The following is a 24,903-nucleotide window of genomic DNA, read 5'->3' as shown; positions in this document are numbered from 1 at the left end:
CAAAAAAACATCAAATATGCCATGTAATAAAATAAATCAAGTTAATGTAACTGACTGATATATACCGAAAATCTACGCATATCTTACAAAAGAATTTTGTACTCGAGTGCACTTGTATTCCATATATTTAAGTTATTGAAATTACTTGTTACATATATTTAATAAGATCAGTAATCAATCTATCACTCTGTTTAAATTGAGTCACTTATACACAAATAACAGTTCAGCTCTCTATGCACCGTTCCTCATCCATACACTAATAGTAAGTACTAACCAATCATATCAGCCTTTGCGAATTGAGTTAGTTCTCCAGCTTCAACTTTTGCTCTTAAAACACTCTTTATACACTTCTTTCTTATACAAACACGCATGCAGAAAAAAAGTGATGGTATAAATAACTATGGCTGCGTCTTCCATTAATACCTAACTGCTAGCGACTGCTATAGTCATATCACTCGCACTGTTATTATTGCTCGTAAGGCGTTCGTGTACACATTTTCTATCTCTTACACGATCACAGATTCGAGTACTCACGAACACCCGACTACAAATGCACACACACAAATGCACACACACAGCAGAGCTCTTTCGGCGGCCCAGCACGCAGCTGCAAGTGATTTATATTTATAGCGCCCGTCGCTTCCTCAGTCCTTTATTCACATTCGCTCTGCTTCATGTATGCACATGCTGCCATCTCAAGCAGAGGCGTTTAATTGGCTGATTAAATTAGCACACTCTTGCACTCACATTCACAGTCGATCGAGTTTGCCTGCTTGCACACAGATGCAAGAGTTAGCTTGAGAGTTTTCTCACTGAGTGGAAATACAAAACGATGAATTATTTTGTCTTATATATAAGAAAATGTATTAATATTAATAAAATTGTTAATAGATTATGGTTGTTCCTACATCTAATATACCCTTTGCATACCCTTCACAGCTGATGTGAAGTGCTTTTAAAACTATTTGAATGCACAGGCTGAAGTCGCGCGTGTCAAAAGCAGCAAATGCGGCAAAACTTGCTGACAAAAAGGATATGCTATATAAACATCTCTAGCCATAAGCATCTATATAAGCACAAATGGGGGAAAATTTGCAGCTGGAGCAAGTGAAGCAACTGCAACATCAACTTCAACTGCTTCAACTTCATCGGCGATGTCGTCACGTCGCACAAGCAACAACAACAATACACACAGAGCGAAGTACCGTTCAAAGTCAAATCTATACAATGCTTGGAAAATGGGTTGAAATGTGTGCTTAAACATTTTATTTATCACGCAAAATGCTCGCATTGCTTGCCATCTATCTTATCCATGGCTGGCCAAATGTATATATATATATATATATATATATATATATATATCTATATACATATATATGAGTGTGTGTCTGATTAAGCAGCCAAAAGCCATGCAATTGTGTCTTAATACCATGTAAATGCATTGAAAGGGCAATATACAATTATATTATTTTATTATAAGGCATTTCATTAGCTATGAATTATTCAATACTTAAGAGTAAGTATATCAAATAAAATAATAATTTAAATGAAAATTTAAAGTATAAAAAAATGTATTTATTAATTTGTTTTAAAATAAATATTTTTGAATGTGTCTAAAATTTAATTGTGAATATTTTATGTTTTTAATTATATATTTTAGTATTTAGTCATTTCTTAATAACATTTTTCATCAATTTGAGTTCTTTGCGCATACATGAAGCGCTTTCTTTTCTAATTACGGGGTATTTGTTATGCGAGCCACTCTCTGTCAGGACATTCCCAGTTGAACTTCTGTTTTTTTTTCTTCTCTCTCGATTGGTGGTCGCAAAATGTGTATGCAGACAGCGCACATTGAAAGTTTTCAATGATTTCCAGTCGCATTTATCGCAATTGTCTGCATTTTTACACCTTCGTGATATGCGAAGGGAATTTCTATTTTTTCATACATTACTTTTGCTTTTGTTGTTGCTGTTGTTTTGTTGTGATTGTTCGATTTGCCGTTTTGCGAATTGTTATGTTAAGTATTTTAAGTTTTAAAGTTGAATTTTTCTGTAAAGGGGAAAGATATGAAAATTGAATGTGTTAATATCAGCATTATTTCATAGTTGATTGATTTACATGTTAATTTAATAATTTTATAACTGTGCCCAAAAACGAATTCCCTGTGTGCCAGCTTTTTCGTTGTATGAACGTCCCTGTCCGAATTACCTATGTGGCCATCTCGCTCTCACTAAGCAACATTTGGGACTACGATCAGAAACAGATGTTTTTGTCTCTGCCTCTCTCAGAGTAACTTTTTTCTCAACGCTCAGCCTTTCACTAATACCACTGCAACAGCAGTAGCCAATCAGCACAAAATTTAACAAAATGAGGAAACTCTGAACATTTCACTAGCTCTCGTCATAATATTATTTTGATACGTCATATATAAATATATATAAATTACTCTATAATAACATTGTAAGTATTTTGCCGTTTAAAGAGCTTTAATTAAACCACTGCTTTTTAAGCCTGCTCCCACAGATAGCTGGGAGCTTAAATTATAGTAAATCAAAGGTATAGTCACTGGTTAACTTAAAAAGCAATGTCAATGTAAAAATATAAAAAAAACAAATAGCAACAAAAAGCAGTGCTCGAAAAGTGGGCCAAGCGCTTTATTGTATGCAACAAAAAAGAGAGAGAAGAGAACAGAAAAGCAGGAAATTCAACTTTAAATCGGTTGCAGGCCAAGCGACGCATTTGCAACATGTTGTGCGTGCCTTTTTAATTAACATAAAAATCTAATTTGCAGCACTTTTCAGTGTGTGTATGTGTGTGCGTGTGTGTGTGTGTGTGTGGGTGGATGTTATGAAAACAGCTTAACCTTATGGCCAACGATGTGTGCCATAATGTGTTGCCAGCGCGTCGCCTCTGGCATTGGCTTTGGCTACAAACAACCTGTCCACGAACGGCCATACACACACACAGACACCCACACACAAACACCCATACACACGCTGTCAGTATCATCATCGTGGCACTGTTCAAGCCCCCAACTGCTCATCACATTAGCGACATTTACACGTCGCAGCAATTTTAAACAGCAGACGACGACATCGTTTACCTTGGTTACGATAAAAAGTGTCGCTGGCAACGTGTGTCAGTGGCTCATAAACAGTTAGCATTGTCGCAAACACATGGGCAGAACTCTCGAGAACTTCTCAAACTGCCCCTCGAATGCCTTTCGTTCTGCACATTAGACGCAATTAGTTGGCGCATCTGATAACTGGCTCAGGCTCGACTCTGGCTATTCATTTAAATTACTTATTTACAGCAATGCAAATTTGATTGCCGTTTAAATTAAAAATGCTTAAATAACAAAAACAAAAACAACATGAACATTGGCCAAATGGCAAACAATGGCAATGAGCACTTGGTCGTTGACAAACATTTGCCAAATGGCCACACGCTCTGAAGCGCGCTGAAAGCAAAAAAATGAATAAATTAAAAAAGTGAAGGCAATTTTCGAGCATAGGCCATAACGAAATGGAAGTACTCTCTGCTTATATTTTAGGCAAAAATTTAATGTTTATCTGAAAAATACTTGAATTATAGCAAAACTATTAAGAATATTAATTTTATTATTATTATTATTATTATTATTATCTATTCATATAAATTAAGATAAAGTAAAAAAAGTTTTCTAAATTCTAAATTGAACACTTTAAGTGATTGAAGATTGCTTCAAGTTGATTGATCACGATTGAGCTGATGTATGATTGATGTATGATAAATAATGATAATGAGAATCGTTTCATCTTATATAAAATGATTGATCAGCAGCAAATCGTTGACTTTATGCTGTTTGATGATTGATGATGCTCATTTGTTGATTGATTGAATGAGTTCCTTATTTTTTGTCCATATTAATAATATTAAAATTGTCCTTAATAAATGCTGAAGCCCATTTTCATAACTCTAGTCTTCATAGCCCTTCTATAGAGCCCTTCTTAGAGTATAGTCAGTTGGACATAAGTCTAAAGCTGTATGAGTTGTGACTGCGTTTGTAAATTTCATGCAAATTTAGTCATTTGCCACACACACACTCACATGTGCGGCTGTGTGTGTCCGTGTGTGTTGGCTTGCCACTTCAGCTTGCATTTGCATTTAAATCTCATTAGTTTTTAATGCTTTTGGTTACAATTTTACCCACTTCCTTTCGCCTTTCTCTCTCTCTCATTTTCTCTTCCTCTCTTTGCCCCTCTTTTTGACATTTTTATTTTATTTTATTTCAGTTTTTTTTTGTTTTGGTTTTGGTTTTGGTTTATGTTTCTGGCCGCAGTTGGCAAGTGACAACTTTTGCGCGATTTCCGCCGGAAAAAGTGTGTGCCATGCCACCCACTGCTATTGGCCGCCCCCCTTTCTAACAAGCTGTTTGGAATGTTTTCGCATTTGCCATTTGCCATTTGCCATTTGCCATTTCTGTTGTGTTTATTTAATGAAATGCATATTAAACACATGTTCGAGCCAAAAAATATGTTGCATACTTATTTGGGCTACTGTGCCACAGCAGCTGCTGCTGTTGCTGCTGCTTTGATTGGCACTGCTGTCTGCACTTGACTTCTAATGACTTCGTTGTACACAAATTTGCTGCGTGCTGCTGTGTACACCCTGCAGTCGTTGATAATGCATTTGGCGGGGTATGCGGGCAGTGCGAAGCTGGCATCATTTAGCTATCAGTTGACGTTGTATATAGTCATATATCGGACACTTTGCCCCATATTAAAGCTTAATAACTTTAATAAACATTCAAAAAAATGATTTATAAAGAAATTTAAGCAGCAGCTCCTATTTTTAGCCAAAAGGGTCTAATAGCATACAATAGAATCCAATGGAACCCAATATAATCCAATCGAATCTAATAACCAATCAGAATCTTCCAATATTCTCAGCCCACAACAGTCAGCAATACACATACACACAACCAGCTGTGGAGTAAGAATATTGTAGCTTGTATAGTAAAATTTTTATTATATAATTGTTGTATATAATTAATATATATTATGTTATATGTATATAATAATTATATATTTTTATTTTACTAATACATTTTTTGTTTCTTCTAAAAATATGATGTTTTTTTAATAGTTGAAATATATGTTATTTAAATTTAATTATTAACTTATGTACTTAATTTTTTTTAATTTATTCATTTTTACAGCTAGGAAAATTATTAAATGTTTATAAAGAAACATAAAAATAAAACAAAATTTTGATATATGTATTTAATAAATTATATAAATTTTTAATATTTATTTTTGACTTAATTATATTTATTAATAAATTTATAAACTTAAAAAAATGTCGTTCGTATTGAATTCATATTAATTGAGTGCATAAATATGTAAAAATAATTTATGCTCAATGAACCAAAGCTCTTTTTTAACTACTTCTATTTTTTATCTTTTTACTTATATATTTTTCACTGCAAAAAAATGAATTGTTAAATATATTTAAGTAAAAATATATGGGCTTGGCTTTGTCTTGCAGGATGTCATTTATATAATTGTGCGGCAATTGTTGCTGCTGATTCGCTTGCAATCGTCTTGCTGCCTGCCGCAGTCCAGCCCAAAGTCGGCCATTTATATATATATATGATATATATTGTGTGTGTGTGGTATATGGCAGTCATTAATGTAGCTTGGGTGCTTTAAATTTTCAATTCGCATGCAATGACTTAATTGTTCATAATTTTGTTATCTGATTAACACAAATTCCGCTTAACGTTAATGACTTTATGCAGTTTATGGATATGCCGGACACATGCAGCTGGTGCAGGGCGGGGTCTGGCTCAATCAGGTAGGCGTAGCCATGCAGGCAGCTTAAACATTATCGGCTGCATGACACATTCTATATATATACACATATTATATAGACATCTCTCCCACTCCCGCTCCCTCCCTCTTTGTCCCGCCCATTGCATTTTATCGCTGTGCGTCGCGCTGATTAAATATCAACGTAATTTATTATTCAAATTAAGTTTATCGTGGCACAAAGGCGCGCGCAAATGCATTCAGCTTGGCGCTTGCCATCATTTTGGCTTGTTTGTTTTATTGATGGGCGTGGCAGGTTGAGAGGCGCTGCCAGGACAGACAATAAATTTGATACCCACACATACTGCTCTGCGTGTGTGTGTGACACATTACCCCTGCTAAAGCATAAGCAAATTAGCTCACACACACACTTACACACACACACCTCGTCATGCTATCAAAAATGCATTTTCCAATTAGATTTGAAACCTGTTTTTGGTCCAAAAACATTGCATTCGAAATATATTTTGCTATATTTTACCAAATATTTCCCAAATATTTGATGGCAAATAATTTGCATAAATTTTTGGAGCTCGCGCAAATTGTTTAAATTTGCAGCTGAACCATTTACAAATTTATTTATAGCGCCAAAAATAGTTGAAATTTATTTTGAACTTGGCTTCCCACATTTAGTCAAGGTTAAAGTTGTTTACATGCATTGATCTATTAAAATAATATTTGAAAATTCCAGGAAATTATTCTTTGTTAATAACAGAGTGAGCAGGTATGAATGATACTCTTTTCGATAACTTTTAATTAGCCGCTATTTAAGTTATAATAACTGGTAGCTGCTGGAATAATCAATATGATTTGATATTTGATTAAGTCTCAATTTATTGTTAAAATTGTAAATATTTTACGCCTATTTCGATTGAGTTCTTAATTATTATTTTGTACATAAGAAACTGACCAAGCCAGAGCGACACAATTTGCGATAACTCTGTATCGGCATTTTTTAAATTTATCGACAACTTCAAGCTGTTAGAGTATTCATTATGATGTGCCATTTAATACAGAATCAACTTATGGTAAAAGTTTACAATATATAAAGCGGGCGGTTAGACTTGAGCTAGCATTCGTTTAAGATTCTGTTCAAACAAAGGAAGAATAATAATAATAATAAATATATAAAATATATATAAATATATGCAAAGTCATTTGTGTATATATTATACAATGGCATGAATGTGGCTTCAATTTAATATCACTAAAATATTTCAAACAGTTTTGTAACTATTTAAATAGCCAAATTCTTTGCTCTTAGCTGATCAGCCTATGTGAGAAGAACAAATTCATTTTGTTCACACATGTATATATATAAGCTTGCATATATATACATACATATATAGCTAGCTCACTTAGTTCGCTTAAAGATCTCAAACTGACTTCACTTATATAACCCGATTCCAAGCACATTCCTAATGCCAATCCGAACTCTATAAACTCAACTAATTTAATGCTTCGCTAGCTTCAATAAATAATAATAAAGATTTTTATGATTTTGCTAGTTTCATAAGCCGCATAAATTATGAATATATATATATATATATAATATTATAATCCCGAGCTTGCTGGCTCGGCTTATTCATTGGGTAAATAACTTTGTTTAATATTTAATTATAAATTCATAAACTTTTCAGGTCGTGGCCCGCCTTCGTCACATGACCACGCCCACTTTTTTATTGTGCGCTCGTTTTGTGGCGCGCACAAAAGAGTTTAGTTTTCTGTGTGTCGCCTGTTCAGGTGAGCTTTGATGGCTGTTCAGTGGTGTGTGTGCAGCGAGCAGGTGGGCAAACAACAGTTTGATGGACATTTCACTCGCTGTGCCTGATTTGTTGTCGACGCCCGCTCAATAATTTTGTCAATAATTTTTGTCACGATTTGGCCACACACACAAAAGGCAAAAAGTAACGCCCATTGTATTTATGCTCGTTCGTGAAAAGTAAAGAGAGTATATTGGCTTTCCATTGGTGTTCATAGCTTTGTTTTGTATGAATGCTGGAGAGTTGACATTGAAAATAGATGTTCCTATTGAATCTCATTCGATATAGATTTTTGGTATATTCTGACTAGGGGCGTGGCAATTCAGGTTTTACTACAGCATGCATCTATATTACTTGCAATGTGGCTTAGCAAATCCGAAAACTATCAAATTAAATATCATTCAATTTACTTACTTACAGCTCGTAGGCGAGCATTAGGCAGTCATTGGCCACTCAGCTCTTACTTGTTTTTTCTTTTTTCTGGCTCTGCTGCCACAAATCGAGTCATCAATGTGGCTGTCGCTTCGAGGACATAAGTTGGCTCTTTTTATTCTACATAATTTTCCCAATTTTCCCCCATTTTTTTTCTTTTGCTGTCCTTGCCTTCGGGCACATTAAACTCATTGTGTTTATGGCATAAATTTGCATGTTTTCCACGTAAATTTTTCAATTTGTATAGGCGAGCGCTCATTGTCGAAACGTGCACCAAAAAAATAGGAGACCTTTACAGGTTGGCCTGCTCTGCCCTCCATACAGTTCATACAGTTGAGTGTATTAATGATCTAGGCGTAGGCTAAGGTTTTTGGGCAAAAAACTGGTTAAGAGATCTTTTGTTATGCATATAAAACATAGTGTGGTTCAAAGATTTAAATTTAATTTCAATTAATTTAAAAAAATAGGCCTGTTCCCTTCGTCCTTTGTAATCTAAATGACCCTGTCCGAAGAGATGAAGTAGCCATCTCGCTCTCACTCAGTAACATCAACAATAAAGTTTATCAACAGCTACCTTTGTCTGTCTCTCTCCCTCTAGTCATGCGAAGCGTGTGACTTACTCGGATAATGTTTTACTCTCAGCCTCTCACTAATACGACTACAACAGCAGTGGCCAATCACGACACAATTGAGCAGAATTAACGTAATAATATCTGAGCGATACGACATATGTATGGATGTGCATAACTAACCTTTTTTCAGATTAAGCCCTCTTTTTATCTTATCTTATCTTTTAGTGGTTTTTCTTTTGCTCTAATATTTCTTATCATAAACACATAAAACTCTCTATTCATAATTATATTTCAGATTTAGTCAAATATGTTGAGTATTTTCTCATTTATTACGTATTCGTGACCAACAATGCCTCTGTTTATGTCGTATATGCCTTTTTATTTATATTTATCGCTTGGGCTCGAAATATCAACTGCCACACACACACAGAAATACACATACACGAAATTTGCAGTTCTTTTTATTTGGTTAACAATGTGCCTTGGCTAAGCTTTAGTTTTATTGCCATATGAGTAGGTTGGCGCACGTGTGTATATATATGTATGTGTGTGTGTGTGTGTGTGTTGTGTGTGTATATAAGTGTCAAAGGCATGTGTTTAGCATGCCTCATTTGAGCGCAAATACACCTGCAGCCATCAATTATGCAAAGAGCAGCTATGAAGCTACGGCCAGAGCTGGGCAGGACTCGGTCTATGGGCTGTGGCTTTTAGTTCAACTGGCATCCTGGCACCTGGCAAACAGCAGGAGGCGCCGTCAACGCCATCGTCAATGCTGGCTACGCCCAGCACATTTTGCACTGCCTCGCAGGCCTCTCTTCAGTTATGCGAGTCATTCAGTTAGCCATGGGGAGCTGGCCAAATTAATTTATTGGCCTTCTCACATACAACGCCAAATAAGTGCAGTTTGCATAATCATGGCAACATACACACTCACACTCACACTGGCAGAGCTTATAAAATATTTATTCAAACTGCAAGTTGGCTGGCAACACTTGCAATTGAGCTGCAGCCATAGACCTAGCCAAGCCTCAGCTGTCTGAATATTTGGTCCGTTCATTTTGTTTACTCACTCTAACAAATATATCATAATAAGCAACGGCAAAGAGAACTAGTTAGACTGGGTCACGTAAGGGGGGAGAAGGGAACAACTGTATTCATCATTTGTGACCTACGTAACTGGGTAAGTCAGGCAAAATAATATTAATTTTGATCAATATTGTGCATTAGAAATTTGTATTTAGCAATATTACATTCACAATACATATATTTCTGCAATACATATAAAGACATACAATATTGTAAATTAAAGTAAAATACAGATACACAAAGCTCCTCTTAATTTGCATTTGCATTCAAGGAATATCTTAAGCCAGTATTTTGTAATGTGTGCAAGCGAGATGGCACGATCTGCGCCAAGCAATGTTTCAATGTGAGGCCAAGTCGGTGCTAAGTACAATAGTCAATAAAATGGCGGAGAGGTTGCGGGAGTTTGTGTTTGGGAGAAAGAGATGACCAAAATGAAAAATAAAATGGTGTCGAATATAAATAAAAACTTTTAGGTTTGAATGTGAGCGCAAGTGAGCTGCGATAGCAGGAGTTTGTGCTGAGCAGAAAGAGAACGCGTTTCGAAAAGCATATATAAAATGGTGCCGATCAAAGAGAACGGTTTGAGGCTTGAGCGTGAACACAAGTGTGTTAATTATATGAGCCAATCAAAAGGCGTTGCTAGCGGTGGGTGAGATGATAAAGAGATATAATGTAGCCGATGACAAAAATCAGCTCAGTTTCGAGCAAGATCGAGTTCAGAATTACGTAACTTTTATTCAAAAAGTTTAAAATAAAAAATCGGTTGAATGAAACTTATGTGTGGCTTTTGACACGAAATTCGATTTTAAACTGTTTACAATATGAGGTCTGTATATACTCAAATTAATAGACAAATTACTTGAAAGACCTTACAAAATAATTGTAGGATAATGAAACTCTTTTAACGGGCTATTTAATAACTACTTATTAATTACAATCACGAAGAACGCCCACTGCGAAGCGTTGTCTAATTGCATGTTAAAATAATATTTTTTCTTTGGCTTTGGGGGAAAAGTTAGTGAACTGTTAGCAAGGACAACGCCCAGCTCATCAATTATGGGCACATCGATTGGGCAGAATATAAAAGCAAAGGATTGAAGCTCATGGCATAACAGAGTCGATAGTTAGCCGCCTTGAGAAGATGTTTAGCTTCTTGAAACGTTCGTATCCTGTGGAACGGCATTATTTTCTGATTCCGCAAATGGCAATGAGCGCAATTGGCTTCAATCCGGAGCAGGAGAGAACCTGGCCGGTGCGGGCTTGGAGTTTCTTCAATTTCTTCGTACTCACCTATGGCTGCTATGCGGAGGCGGCATATGGCATAAAACAGATACCAATTAATATTGCTCTAGCCTTGGACGCTCTCTGTCCGGTTGCATCGAGCATTTTATCGTGGCTCAAAATGATGGCCATTTGGTATTATCGCGACGAGCTCAAGTGGCTAATACAGCGGATACGAAAGCTAACGGAGCAGCAGCAATCGGAGCGAAAGCTGGAGTACAAGCGAAACTTATATACACTGGCAACGCAGCTGTCGTTTTTACTCTTTGTCTTTGGCATCGGCACCAGCACCTCGTACTCGATTCGCCACCTGCTGGATAATATGCTGAGGCTATCACATGGCAAGGACTGGACCTATGAGACGCCGTTCAAAATGATGTGAGTGCAGTGCAAGTTTCCAAAAAGTTGCCATAGCTTCAATATTTTCCTTATCGATACTCAATCATTCTCATTCTCTATTATCAGCTTTCCTGACCCGCTGCTGAGTCTGCCGCTCTACCCGTTCATCTACGCGCTAGTCCATTGGCACGGCTACATTACTGTTGCTTGTTTCGTGGCCGCCGATGGTTTATTTGTGAGCTTCTGTCTATATCTAACTGTGCTGCTCTATTCGCTGCGTGACGATGTTTTCTATTTACTGGAAGTGAAGGACAACAAACAGGAAGCGACGGCGGGGGAGGATGAGCGCATTGTGCGTCAGCTGGAACGCCTGATAGATCGTCATAATGAGATTGCCGCACTGACAGATCGGTTGTCTGGTGTCCTGGTTGAGATAACGCTGGGTCACTTTGTCACCTCCAGCTTGATTATAGGTAGCAGCATGATTGACATGTTGCTGGTGAGTTAACTAAGTAGCAAAGCTGACGATATCTTAGAAATCTTCTTCTCTGTCTTGATCAGTTCTCCGGTGTTGGCGTTATAGTCTACTTAGTCTACACCAGCGCTGTGCTAACGGAAATTTTGTTATACTGCCTGGGCGGCACTTACATAACCGAGGCGGTGCGTATTCCCGACTATTTTCTATAGTATATTCACGGCTATAGTCATAGAATGAAATGATATAGCAATTAGAAACATAGAAAATTCCAGCTTAATGTACAAATTCTTCCCTAGTGCCTAGATCTATCGAAAAGTACCTTCTCCAGCCACTGGTACTGTCACAGCGTTCGTGTGCAAAAGATGACACTGCTAATGATAACGAGAGCTCAACGTGTTTTGATAATCAAGGTGCCATTCTTTTCGCCTTCACTACAGGCGCTCACTTCGGTATGTGGAGCATTGAGTTTTATATAGCTATTAGCTTATTAATTTTGTATATTTTCTTATTCAACAGATTTTGCGCTTCACGGGTTCGCTTATTGCCTTGGCAATGTCGGTTTTATAAATGCTGTTGTTGAATATAAATTACTATTGAATGATATTTAAAAATAAAACAAACTTATTTTTTGTTCACAGTTTCTGTTCCTTATTCTGTTCAATTTTATCGTGATTGGCTGTTGCTGCTGCAGTAGTATTAGTGAGAGGCTGAGAGCTTAGTAGTTGTAAAATTTATTATCCGAGTGAGTTTGCGTTTTAGTTACGCGCTTCTCACGCCTAGAGAGAGAGGGACAAATATAGCTGTTGAAGAATGTTGGTGAGTAAGAGTGAAACGGGTACAAAGGCTCTTCGCACTGGGTCGTTATGATTGCAATGGGTGAAAATTTTTGTGATATGGGTGATGTATTTTTGTCTTTCATTCTAATATCACTTTTAAAGATCTGTAAAGCATATTAATAATACATATTCAACATATCTGTTTGCCTCCTATATGCACCCCTTTTTGTAATTTCATATTTTGTTTGTCTTTGTGATATCTTTTCATTGAACCTTTTTGATTTTTGTTTTGTTTTTTCATTTACTGTTCGCTGTTCATTTCTGACATTTCGTTAATTGCACTTGCACAATCTTCTCTGTTTATCTCTGTTGTGCTTTGGTCTGCTCTTCATTTGCTGCTTCTCATTTTCCTTTGTTTATTTTCGCGCTGTTTTCATTGACCTTCCTGTTTGTTGTTCCCTTTGTAGTTGTTGTTTTTGTTGTTGCGGGGTAAAAGTCTCTGCTCTCAGTGCTTAACAGCTCTGGCAAATTGGTTTCTTTTACCCGGAACTCATCATCAACATGCCGCCTGACACGTTGCAACCAGTAAAAATCCATCTGTGCCTTCGTTTCCTTTGCTCGAACTTGCCCCACTTGCCCCTTTTCACTTTTATACGCATCGAACTGTGCATTTGTGCTGCATACTTTTGAGCTGCATCTGCAACTGCTGCCGCTGCCACTGCTGCATCTGCATCTGCATCTGCATCAACTTCCGCCTGCAGAAGTTCATTTTCATGCACACTCGCACACTCACTCACACTCACACGCGCACCCGCACACTCACACGCACACCTTAATGACATCCGTTTGAAACCGGCGCTTGTTTGTCCCTCTTCATATATGTGCGTGAGGCTGTGTTTGGCACTTGTTATACTCTGTTCACAAGGCGTTTAAGGTGCATATGAAAACTGACTGATAAACTATATATAAATATGTATATAGAAAGCTAATATATATAATGGCATAATTGTCTATTCCTATCTTTGTGTTTACTATTCTTTAAATGCTGATTCAACTATCTGCCTAGGCCACATTTGTGCTTTGTGAGTATGTGAAATGCTCTATATTACATAGTGAATAGTCGATAGCAGAATATCGATTGCCGGTAGTCGATTGCTCATACCTATAGCTCATATCTATGGAAATCTATAGTCCATAGTTGATAGTGGCATAGTTAACTGGCAATCCAAAGCAATTAGCTCTTAGACATAAGCAGATAGACCGTAGATAGCCTGAGCTGATAGCCTACAGGATATAGCTCTACATCGATGGTCCACATCCGGTAGCCTATAGACTACAGCCGATGTTCAGTTGTGCATAGCTCATTGCTGAACTGATAGCTTTGGCCAGGCCAAAGTCGATATCTGATAGCTGATAACCGATAAACGATCCAAATAGTTTGTACCTGAAAACCTACTTAAAACTATAACAAGATGTTCATAGTACAAAGCTGATAGTCCCTAGTCGAGTACTCATAGTCCCTTGTCTGCCGTTGCTAGCCGACATAGCAATATGTCAAACTAAGTTTGTTGAGTTTTGGTTTAGCATGAATACCATTGATAGGAAATTTCTATATATGAGACATTCTTTCGATTGAAGCTCTCAATCGACTGCAAGTCTGCTTAAGCAACTAGTAGATTCCTGAGTTCTACTCGACTGAAGGCAACTCAAGTTACGAAGTGCTGGATTTCTTCTCAAACGTCTCACAAGAGCATTGCTCAGTCGTTGATGGCCCAACTGTTTGTTGTTATTGTTCACCTTCTGCGAAAGTCGAGCTCCTCTTAACTGAGCTCTTTTCGTCTTCTTCTTTATTTTTCGGGCATTATTCATGCACAAATTCTTTTGCTTAATGTTGTAGTCCTTGAAAGCCTTTAGCCCACACGCATCATGAGAGCGCGCGCGCCTATCTGCCACGCAATCTCTGGTGCTCTCTGCCCCGCTTTCCCCCGCCTCCCCCTCTCTGTGCCCTTTTGGCTGTCTTTATCATTTGTCTGTCTTTGTTTCGTTTGCCATTTGTTTGTTTATTTTCGCTGGCGCCTCCTTTTGTCAAAAGTGTTTTTGCTTGTAATGTGTTCGACATTGGACCGCAAGCAGCTCTTGCCACGCCCCCAAAGCCTCCTCCTGCTCAACATAATTCCTCTTGGCCCACTTGCTGCTGCTGTTGCTGCTACTGTTGCAGCCCTTTAGTGTTCAGTTTCTGTTTCTGTTCATTTTCCTTCCTTCTGTTGTTTGTTATTTTTATTTTTATTTATACCCTGTAACTATTGCCAAAATGGGCGTACTGTTGTTGGGCTAACCATGTATAGTGAATGCTAGATTGATAGATGATAACATTTAGATGTATGTGATTTTTTTTTTTGCTCAATTTATTTATATCTCATATTTTTTATTATAATATTTTTTTATTATTTATACTTATTCTTATGTTATTTTTGATTTGGTAATTAATACTTAGTATCTACTCTTCGCTCCCATTCGACTAGATCCCTTTTAGCTTGTTCCGTTTCATTCACTCGCCATTCACTCTCTCCTTCTCTCTCCCACTCACTCACTCACTAACTCACTCACTCGTCTCGTCTCGTTTCGTCTCGCCTCTTGGAATGCTTTACATTTTTGTATGTGCATTTATTTTGCCATTTCGTATGCTAGTGCTGATATGTGTTTGTGTGTGTAGGTATGTGTGTTTGGTTGCTGAACTTTCACATACACACGCACACAGTCGCTCCATACGCAATTTTTTGCACTCAAGTTTACCTACTTTTTATGGTAAACATACCAAGGTTGCTTGTTTATTCTAGCAAAAGTGTATTTAGGTGCGCTTAACTATGTGTGTGTGCGTAAGTGTGTGTGTGTGTGAGCTTCTCAATGGGTTAGGGTTAGCTTAACCTCTGGTCCTTAGTGCGAAAGCATTAAATCGTCAAATAGAATGCTTAAATAACTTAAATAAATACTCCAATCGCCCGCTTCATGTTTGCATTCAGTTTGAAATCAATTGAAAATCGAGCGAAAATTTCGAAAATTTAAAAGGAAAAGGAAATCCAAGCACAATTTGTTGCCAACGCACATTCACATGCATATGAATTGTTAGGTAATTCCTCTAAGGATGCACACATACACACAAACATACACAGACGTGTGCTTAATTAAATGTTACAACAGAAAATAAAAATTAAATCAAACAGCTTTAAAAAGTAACGAGATGAAAGATAGAGAGAGAGATAGAGAGATGTGAAAGTAGCTTATTGAACTCTATGAATATCCTGTAAATAAAGTTAAGTTACGAATGAGTAATTTTACTAGTAAGCATTTAAAATTGAATAACTTTTATTTATAAAAATTATATAATATAATCAGAATACGCAGGCAACATATTCAAATATTTTTCAACTCATTTTAAAACATGTTCTGAAATGCCAAAAGCATGAGAATATAAAGTTTTCGTAGTCAAAAATTTAATTAAGTTGGCTGTTCCTAAAGTTAAGACTTTGTCTATTTCTCATCAATATTCGTCTTACTTTAATATTGACATAAAATAAAATGCTTAGCAATTAAAAGTTTTCAATTAATTAGAGTAAAGTGACTTAATTAACTATCGTTAACCTTAATTAATCAAGCAAATTGACCTATTTTCATTGTCAGCTATAAAAGTTTTGAGTTTCTGTGCCTCAAAGAGTTTCGCAATAAATAATATTAAAAACTTTATGCGAGCTATAAAAATGCAAAAACAGCAAAAGTTGTTGACTATAAAAATCACAGAGCATAAGCGAGCTTACGATACTTGGCATGGCATTACGTGCCGTTACGTAATGTGACGTAAAGTGCGGGTGCAAGAAAAAAATAAATTTCAATGTAATTTTTGCTGCACGACTAATTAAATTTGCGCATTTTATGAGCATGTGTGGGAGAGTGGAAGAACAAGCGAGAGAGAGAGGGGCGAAGGTGTAGAAATGTGAAAAAACGTTAAAGAAATTAATAAAAACAAACACGAGCAGCTGTAAAACGTCGAATGAAACGCAGCGAAGTCAAAGCGAAACGAAAGGCGACGTGTGGAATGAAACGCATGGAATTGAAACGCGACAGCATGAGTGAAATTTTAAGCAGACAGCAAAAGGAAAAAAACAACAATTTGGCACAATTTGTTGTTGTTGTTGAAAGCGAAAGACACGTGCGTGCGGCAACCGCGAAGGCAGAGAGAGAGAGAGGGGGCGAGAGGGAGGGAGAGAGAGCAGTGAGAGGTGTTGGCTGGGGCAAACGATCCATTAAAATTCTGTTGAGGCCATTGCAAAATAAATCCACTTGCAAGTGCTGCAAAAAAATAACATGAAAAAAAAACAAAAAGGAAACAAAAACTCTAAAAAAAAGACGTGAAAAAACTCTTCAACGTCAGCATTTTGGCATCAAATGCCAATCGCATGTGATTCCTAGTTACCAACAGACCTCTCCCTCTTTGTGATATGCGAAATGGCAAACGAATGTATTTTCGGCAATTTTCTACGTTCCCTTTGTTGTTGTTGTTCGCTCTGTGATGTTGAGCCTAAAAGTATGCATTGAAATTCAACACGCAGCGTGGGAGCATGAGATTGTCAGCTGGAGGGTGTCTGCAAGTGTGTCTCTCTGTCTGCCCGCCGCTGCGTGTCTGCCTAGGTGTGAGCTCTAAGAGCCGCTTAAAATTAGCGTAAGATCTTTGACTGTTTAAAGCGATACACGCATTGCGCTTGAGCGTGTCAAATAAATTTGCTTTGCAAGCAATGATATGGCAGTTAGATAATAATAAGTAAGCAGAGAAAGTGAGAGAGTGAGGGTGAGGGAGTGAGATATACATATATGCATATTATTTATTTTTAAAGGCAATTTCGTTTAAATTAGTATGTTAAGTGTTAAAAGGGATTATAAATTGCACAAAAAATTACATTTTAATAGGAATATATCTGAGATAAAACATATTTAAAGTAAAGTTTAAAGCTTTGACTCATGTTGGTAAGATTAGATTTGCAAGCATGTGGTGAACTATATTAAGCTACATATCGTATATAGTGTATACCACTCGAACTACTTTATGATATACTCTCTACTTTCATCTAATAATAGGTCATAATAAGTACCGCTACTAACTTGACTTCTGACTGCTTTTGTTGCATCTCAGTTCTTTGCATAAGAATAAAGAATATAAAAGAATATTCTCTCTTTGAAATACTTTTGCAATATAACTAAACATTCTTCAATTTAGATAATTTTTTGACAGCAAAACTGAAAAGTAACTGGAAAAAAACCAATTACAAAACTAACAAATAGATATTCTCTTAATTAATTTAATTACTTTATGTAAACAATTTTATTAACAATAAAATACATAGTACTTGCTTAAAATGTATATAAATATGTCAATAAATGCAGCACAAGCTTGAGCACATTTACATTAAGCCTGACAACTTTGAAGAGTTCAACTCGAGATTGTTGATTTTATTTTGAATTTATTACGTATGCGCCTAGTTGGCTAGCTGACGGACTATGCGCAATTAGAGACAACAAAGGCAAAAACAAAAAACATTTCTGGTTGTTGCCCCTTATAACTCCTACCACTCTCTCTCTCTCTCTCTCAGACTTTCGTGCAATGTTTTTTTCGTGCTCCTTTTGCTGCCGCTGCTGGCCGCTGGCACATAATCTGCATACAAATGCGTTGATTTGCCTAATCGACGCCTATTTGTACGGTCCAAAAAGCGCCAGCGAAACTTTTGCGCCATGTTTAGATGTGAAATTATCAGAGAGGCGGAGATGGGCAGATGCGGCAGGCAAAGCGGGGGACAGCTGGAGAAACGGAAAATAAGCCGGCGTTTAATTTTTGGAAGCGAGCGTGCAACACGCATTAAAATTAAAAGCTGCCAAACGACGACGACGACGACGTCGACGACGAAACGTCAGAAGGCGCAGACGAAGGCGCAGGCGAAGGCGTCGCTGCCAACATTGAAGCGTACGTGCTGCGCAGAATGTGAAGAGCAGCAGCGGGCTTGCCAGTCAGGGTAATTGGCGCTATATAGGGCGCTGTGTTGGGGGCGTGGAGCGTGGGGGTGTATATAAAGGGGGCGTATGTTTAACAATGTTTTGCATTTGCATGAAAATGTTTTCCATGGCATTTTCATAACAGCTTTTATTGTGTCAGGGCAGCAAAAAAAGAAGAAGAAGCTGAAGAAAAGAAGCCCGACATTGTGAATTCCCTGTAATTTTTGTATTTTTAAGCTTATACTGAGATAATCTTATGTATTAATCAATACTTTACTTTTGTTTTGAAAGCTTTTAATGAAATAGAAATTTTAAATGAAAAAAATTAAAATAAGAAGTATTGGATAACACCAATGAAATCATAACAGCTCTGTGTGAACAGCCTATGTAGTCATCTCGCTTTCACTTACCAACACACGGTACTATGATCAGCAACATCTATCTTTCTCTCTCGCTCTCTTTCCGAACGAGAAGTCTGCAACTAAAACGCAAACTCACTCGGATAATATTTTTACAATAACTCTACACAAGCTCTGAGCCTCTCACTAATACAAATGCAAATACAGCAGCCTATCACAGCACAGTATTGAGAAACTGTAAGCTGATTTTGCTCTTCAGACATTTACATATAGAATGTTAAGGCATTTAAATGTATTTTCTTTAGCAGTTATATTTTATCGTCATGTTTAAAGGCCTACATTTTTTTACTATATTGTCATCTTTACTTTATTGATGCTTAAAATTTTACTTTCTCCCACTCCGCCTCTTTCTCACTCTCTCTATTTCTCTACCTCTCGCCTCGTCACATATGGCTTCTAATGATATAGACGCTGACATTGAAAATGTCTTCGATATGTTCGCAGCACGTGCTGCCTTAGCTGTCTGCCTCTAGCTCAGCCCTGCCAACGCCCAGCGTCCCTCACACCTAGGTATGTCCTTTGTATTACACAATAGAAGCTAACGGAATCCTTTTGGCCATGTTATTTGGCTGCAAAAATTCATTTTTTCTTTTAGCTGTCACTTCGATTTGCGCTCAAAATTCGCGCCGTTGTTCCTGATAAACGACGCTTGGGGAGCCATTTTCATTTGCTGCCCCGTAACATTTGCGCATTTCCGTTTCCGCTCGCTTGCCCTCCCTGCCTCTCCTCCTCATCCTCCTCTAGTCACTGACTTCCGCTGTGAATTTGCCGTTGCTGCTCTCCATTGATGCTGTTGCTGCTGCTGTTGCTGTTGCTGTTGCTTCAGCTTCTGCTTTGTCTTCGTTTGGCGACGATTTGTTGCTGTTGCCCAGCGCAAATTACAGCGACGAGTCGAGGCGGTAATTACAATTTTATGCAAGAGCGAGGGCTGTTCTAAGGGATGGGTAAATACACATGACAAACGCTTATTGTTGGCAATATTAAGAGATATGAATGGGTTCCATTTATAGCTAGAGTGAAGTGAAATATGAGTTATTATGAATATCATGTATATATATATTTTACGGGTTTGATATCTCAATACCTATAGAACTCGAATGTCACTGAAAATATTAAATTTGATCATTTTTATCCAAAACTCAACCCAGTTAAATACCTTTATTATTTGGTTATTTTTTATTTTCTAATTTTTTTCAAATGTTTTCACCTTAGAACATGTTCTGCTTGCTTTAGTCTGACACCACCTATGCTTAAGCTATTTTATCAAAATTTTATTTCACATTTTTCTGTCTAATTTGCAGCTTCTCAACTTTTTAAGCTCCTCTCGCTTTGAATTGCTCGCATTGAATCGCTTTCATTCGCCGCTGCATAACAGAAATAGCTCATAAATTGATGGCAGCAGCAGGAATCACCTTCTCCCCCCCTCTCTCTCTCCTTCAATTCGCTCAATTCTGAAACTCCCTAATGCATTACGCGATAATCGAATTGAAGTTTTGCGAGAGTTAGAAATTTCGAAATTTATTGGCCCGCTAAATATGGAAAATCAGCGTTGCAATTAAGACATGCACGTGGCATAATTTAGCGCCAAAATACATAAATCCCAGCAGGTGCAGCAGCAGCAACAGGAGCAGCAACAGGACGATGTCCTGCCAGCGAATCGCTGCGGTTCACAGGTCAGTTAACAGCAATGGCTCAGGCGATAATTTGCAATTAGGTGGGGCTAAAGCCGTAGCCGAAGCCGAAGCAGCAGCAGCTAAAATGTGAAGCCTTTTCTATATGTATGTGACACACTTGCAGCTGGCCTTAACCAACTGCTTAATACTTTACAAAATAGCATAATTAGTTTAGGTCTCGTTTAGTCTAGTCCACAAATTTTTTGAGCCAACTGTTAGACTTTCTTTAAAGCTGTGGAAGAAAGACTGAAGTGATAATATATAGATTATGGCTAATTTGTTGACTAGATTAACAATAACTTCATAGATCATGGATATTTTCATAGTAGAATATACTGATCTGCCTTCCATAAGTGATTCGAACTGCCTATAAGCTTCAGCCAGCTCAAAAATGATGTTGTCCCTAGCGTCTTCCAGCAGCAACCTGTTGGCTTTGTTGGCCTGATGTGTTAGCTAATAAAATAGTCTAATATAGTGTATTTTATATTCTACATATATGATTTAATGTTCATCTAAAGGCAAGGTTAACTGCCCTTAGAGGACAGTTGATATGAAAAAGTTGAGCCTTGGCCCTGATTTCATTGCCAAGTTTCCAGTTTGAGTGAGTTGAGTTGCGCATTCAGCTCAGTTACAGGCAGCTAAACGAACATCAAGTAGAACATAGCATGAAAACCAATATACTCTCTATTCACACACTTGAACGAGTATGCTAAATGGCAGGCAACAGGCAGGAAGCTAGAGGCAGAGCAACTGCAAGTGCTGCTAGTGCAGTGTGTGTGTGTGTGAGAGTGTCTCTGTGTGTGTGTGCGTCTCTATGAGTGTCTGTGTGTGGCTTTATCGCTTGGCTCGCTCGTTTGCGGCTTGTTGGCAGCTAACAAATCTCACTTGGTCTCGTCCTCTGACACTTGGCCACGTTCGCGTTGTCCTTGTCGCGCCTCTTGTTTTTTTTTTGTTGGTGGCCCTGTCCTTAACCAGGCTCTTTGGCATCTTTTTTTTGTTGGCCAGCGCCGTCGCCATCGCCATTGCCGTCGCCGTCGCCATTACGTTAAATATTTTATGAACCATTAAAAGTTTTGCAAATTTTATGGCCGCTTTGCATATAAACATGCTTGAGTATAAAATGGAGCGCGACACCAGAAACAGCTCCATTCAATATCAAAAACACATGCACACACGAAGTGGCTCCACTCGCACTCTACAACTGCTCTCAGGGCCCTCGGGCTGTGCCCTGTGCCCGCCTAGCTTCAGGCTGTGCGCCAGTATGTCACGACTTGGGCAAATGACTGGGCCATCAGAGTGCCAAAAAGGAGCTCATAAAGTATCCCTGCAAATATATAACATATAGCACACACACATACACATATGTATTATATATATATATATGTGTATGATATATAAGTATTTGCCGACAACAAAGCCAAAGAGCCAGCCAAAAAATTGAAAAAAGTCGCTGAAGAGGCAAAGTGGGTTACCCCGAACGGAAGCTGTCAATGGCTTTGTAACGATGTCAAAGGCAATAAACGCTCACAATAACAACTATAACAACAAAGACAGCAACAACAACAGCAACATGGTTTATGCAAATTCATATCATGATATTTCTATCGCAAAGTTAAAGTTCACTACACTAAACATCGAATTCAACTCAAGCGCAGCTCTTATCAAGTGCGCTGGATAAGCGCAGCCAACTTCATGTGCTCAAGCATAACAGTTAGTTTGATGGGTTCTAGAGCAAATATCTTGTATAACTTATTTTATTTTCATATTTATTTTTATTTAATTATTACATTAATAAATATAATTTTACTTAGCTTATAATATAGTTATTATTATATAATAATAATTTTTAAAAATTAAATGTAATTAAAATTATAGTTTATATTTAGTTGGTCAAGACTTAGAATAACATTATTAAAAATAATAAGAAAGAAATTTTAAAATAAAAAATTTTGTAATAAAAAAGAAAAATTGCACGAAAATAAAAATACAAAAAATACAATTTTTAGAATAATTAAAATCAGAACATAAAATTATGTCATAAATATTATAAAAGAAATAGAAATACTAATAATAAAATCAATATTTAGAAATTTAAAAAACAAAAAATTAAAATGTTAAAATGTTAAAATAAAAATTAAAATTATAAAAAAATAAAATTATGTCGTAAATAAAAAAATAAGAAAAATATAAATATTATTAATAATAAAATACAAAATAAAATTGAGCAAATCGATCTTTAAAGAAAAATAAAAGAATAGTATAGAAAAAATAAAAATCAATAAATTGAGATAAAATGCAATGAATTTCAAGCACAAACAAAATATCCCAAATTTCATGGCATAAACATTTTATTCTATTTTACATTTATTTTAATTTTATTATTTTTTATTTGTGTAGAGGCAAGGCTTAACAGTTTTATTTGCTAGAATGGGTGGGACTTTAGGGATTTTAGCTGAATTCGTAGTTTGCAAAGGCCGTAAAGTGCGTGAATAATTGTTTGCAGTTTAGAAAAGGGCTTTTATTGGAACTTAAGACGAATTCTTGTTAATCTGTTAATAGCTCTGTTGATTGTTTCTAAATTAAATTAGAATATATCCTTAGCTCTCTCATACTGCGAATGCAATTGATTAAAACTTCAGCTTGGAAATCATTTGTAACTTTAACTGGATTAGAGAGCAGCTTGATGGCTGGCTCAAAAGCAACAGAGAGCATTTATAATTAATGCAATTTAATGAATGCAATGCATTTTTAATCAATTCATGTGATACAGACCTCAAGCTCGAGCTCGAGCCCTAGCCCGAGCCCATCTCCATTTGCATCTCCGCCTACACATGATCAACAGTTGCCGTTTGCATAAAGCCACAAACTTGCGGCTATGCAAACACTTGAAATGTGCACAAAACATTTTACAGATTTGTGGGTATAGCAGCAACAACAACAGCAACTGCTACAACAACAACAACAACAATGAAAATAACAAGCCGTGTGTGCCGCTGGCAAAAGTTTTGTTGCACGCCAAAGGGGCAAGCAAAAGTTGTTTTTGCTTTGCATTTTGGGCAAACAAAACCAAAAACTCGCCAGCAGCAAAACTAAGGCGAGCGCGTGGGCGGACTTGAGCGAGCAGGTTGTGCCAGGTGCAAAACTAACCAAGCGAATGACTAACTGACTGAATGTCTAACCGACTCACTCGCTCGCCGACTCACTGGCTGACTGGCTTCACACATATGCAGATGCGCTGCCAGCGAGTGTTACAAGGCCATCATTTGACAACTAGAACAACAACAACAACAACACACTCACACACTCATACATACATACAACTGGCAGGCAGAAAACTTTAAAGCCGTGCGACAGTTTTAATTAACAAAATTAATGTTATGACAACGCAGCCACACACTCACCCACACCCACGCTCTATAGAGCATATGCAATCAGGAGGCAACTGCAGTTTCTAGCAACTAAAAATACATGCCACGCCCCCAACAACAACAACAGCATTCTCGATGTTTATGCATGAGATTTGTTGTTGCTTGCAGTAAGCTACACTGCATACCATACAAAAATGAATTTATAGCAACAATTTGGCCATAACAAAAAATTCAAAATTATTACAAAAATTATTTGAAAACAAAGAAATACATTCAATTACAACTAAAAAAAAAAATTAAAAATATTATAAAAAAAAATATTTTTATTTTTGATAATTTTTTATAAAATAAATCAAATCCTTTTTAAAATTTTTTTGAAGTTATATTACTTAAAAATGTATTATAAACAAATTTAAAAAATTTCAAAAACAGTTTATTAAAACATAAATATATATTACATATAAAATATATTTATATATAAATAAGTTCTATCTATATCGCACGCATATAGCGGACTTCTTGGGCTTCCTGGCCATACACTCAATAAAGCTTCCCCGAACCCAAGGACATCTTACTACGCATATATGTTTCCCTAAATACTCACATTAAGCAAACGAAAGTTTTTTTATAGAGCATTAAGCAGTCGTTGGCATTTGTTAACATTTTTATGAGTATTTTGTGTGGGCTGCCGTTGGCGCTCATTAAAAACGCCACAGCATCAGTTGAAAGTGTAATAGCATCTGCAAATGCAATATTACCAACAGAGAGAGCTGCAACAGCAACTACTGCAGCAGCTGCTACTGTAGAGCCGCAACACTGGAGCGAACG

General features: G+C 37.0%; 1 protein-coding gene across 1 annotated transcript; it reads left to right on the top strand.

The window, feature by feature from the left end:
- Positions 1-10,846: 10,846 nt before the first annotated feature.
- LOC111602177 (odorant receptor 24a) lies at positions 10,847-12,370 on the top strand. Its single transcript, XM_030223378.1, has 5 exons — positions 10,847-11,364; positions 11,452-11,824; positions 11,887-11,985; positions 12,100-12,252; positions 12,320-12,370. Exons 1-5 carry the CDS (start codon positions 10,847-10,849, stop codon positions 12,368-12,370), a joined length of 1,194 nt encoding a protein of 397 aa, XP_030079238.1.
- Positions 12,371-24,903: the final 12,533 nt, after the last annotated feature.

Source organism: Drosophila hydei, unplaced genomic scaffold (genome assembly GCF_003285905.1).
Source record: "Drosophila hydei strain 15085-1641.00,03,60 unplaced genomic scaffold, DhydRS2 tig00000172-arrow-pilon, whole genome shotgun sequence".
Lineage (NCBI taxonomy): Eukaryota > Metazoa > Arthropoda > Insecta > Diptera > Drosophilidae > Drosophila > Drosophila hydei.
The sequence above is the reverse complement of the archived record's forward strand: the minus strand, read 5'-3'. Positions and strand labels throughout refer to the sequence as shown.

Coding starts and splice junctions, on each gene's coding strand:
- LOC111602177 (XM_030223378.1), top strand. CDS start 10,847: ATGTTTAGCTTCTTGAAACGTTCGTATCCTGTGGAACGGCATTATTTT. Junction 11,825..11,886: donor GCATGATTGACATGTTGCTG/GTGAGTTAACTA, acceptor TGTCTTGATCAG/TTCTCCGGTGTTGGCGTTAT. Junction 11,986..12,099: donor GCACTTACATAACCGAGGCG/GTGCGTATTCCC, acceptor ATTCTTCCCTAG/TGCCTAGATCTATCGAAAAG.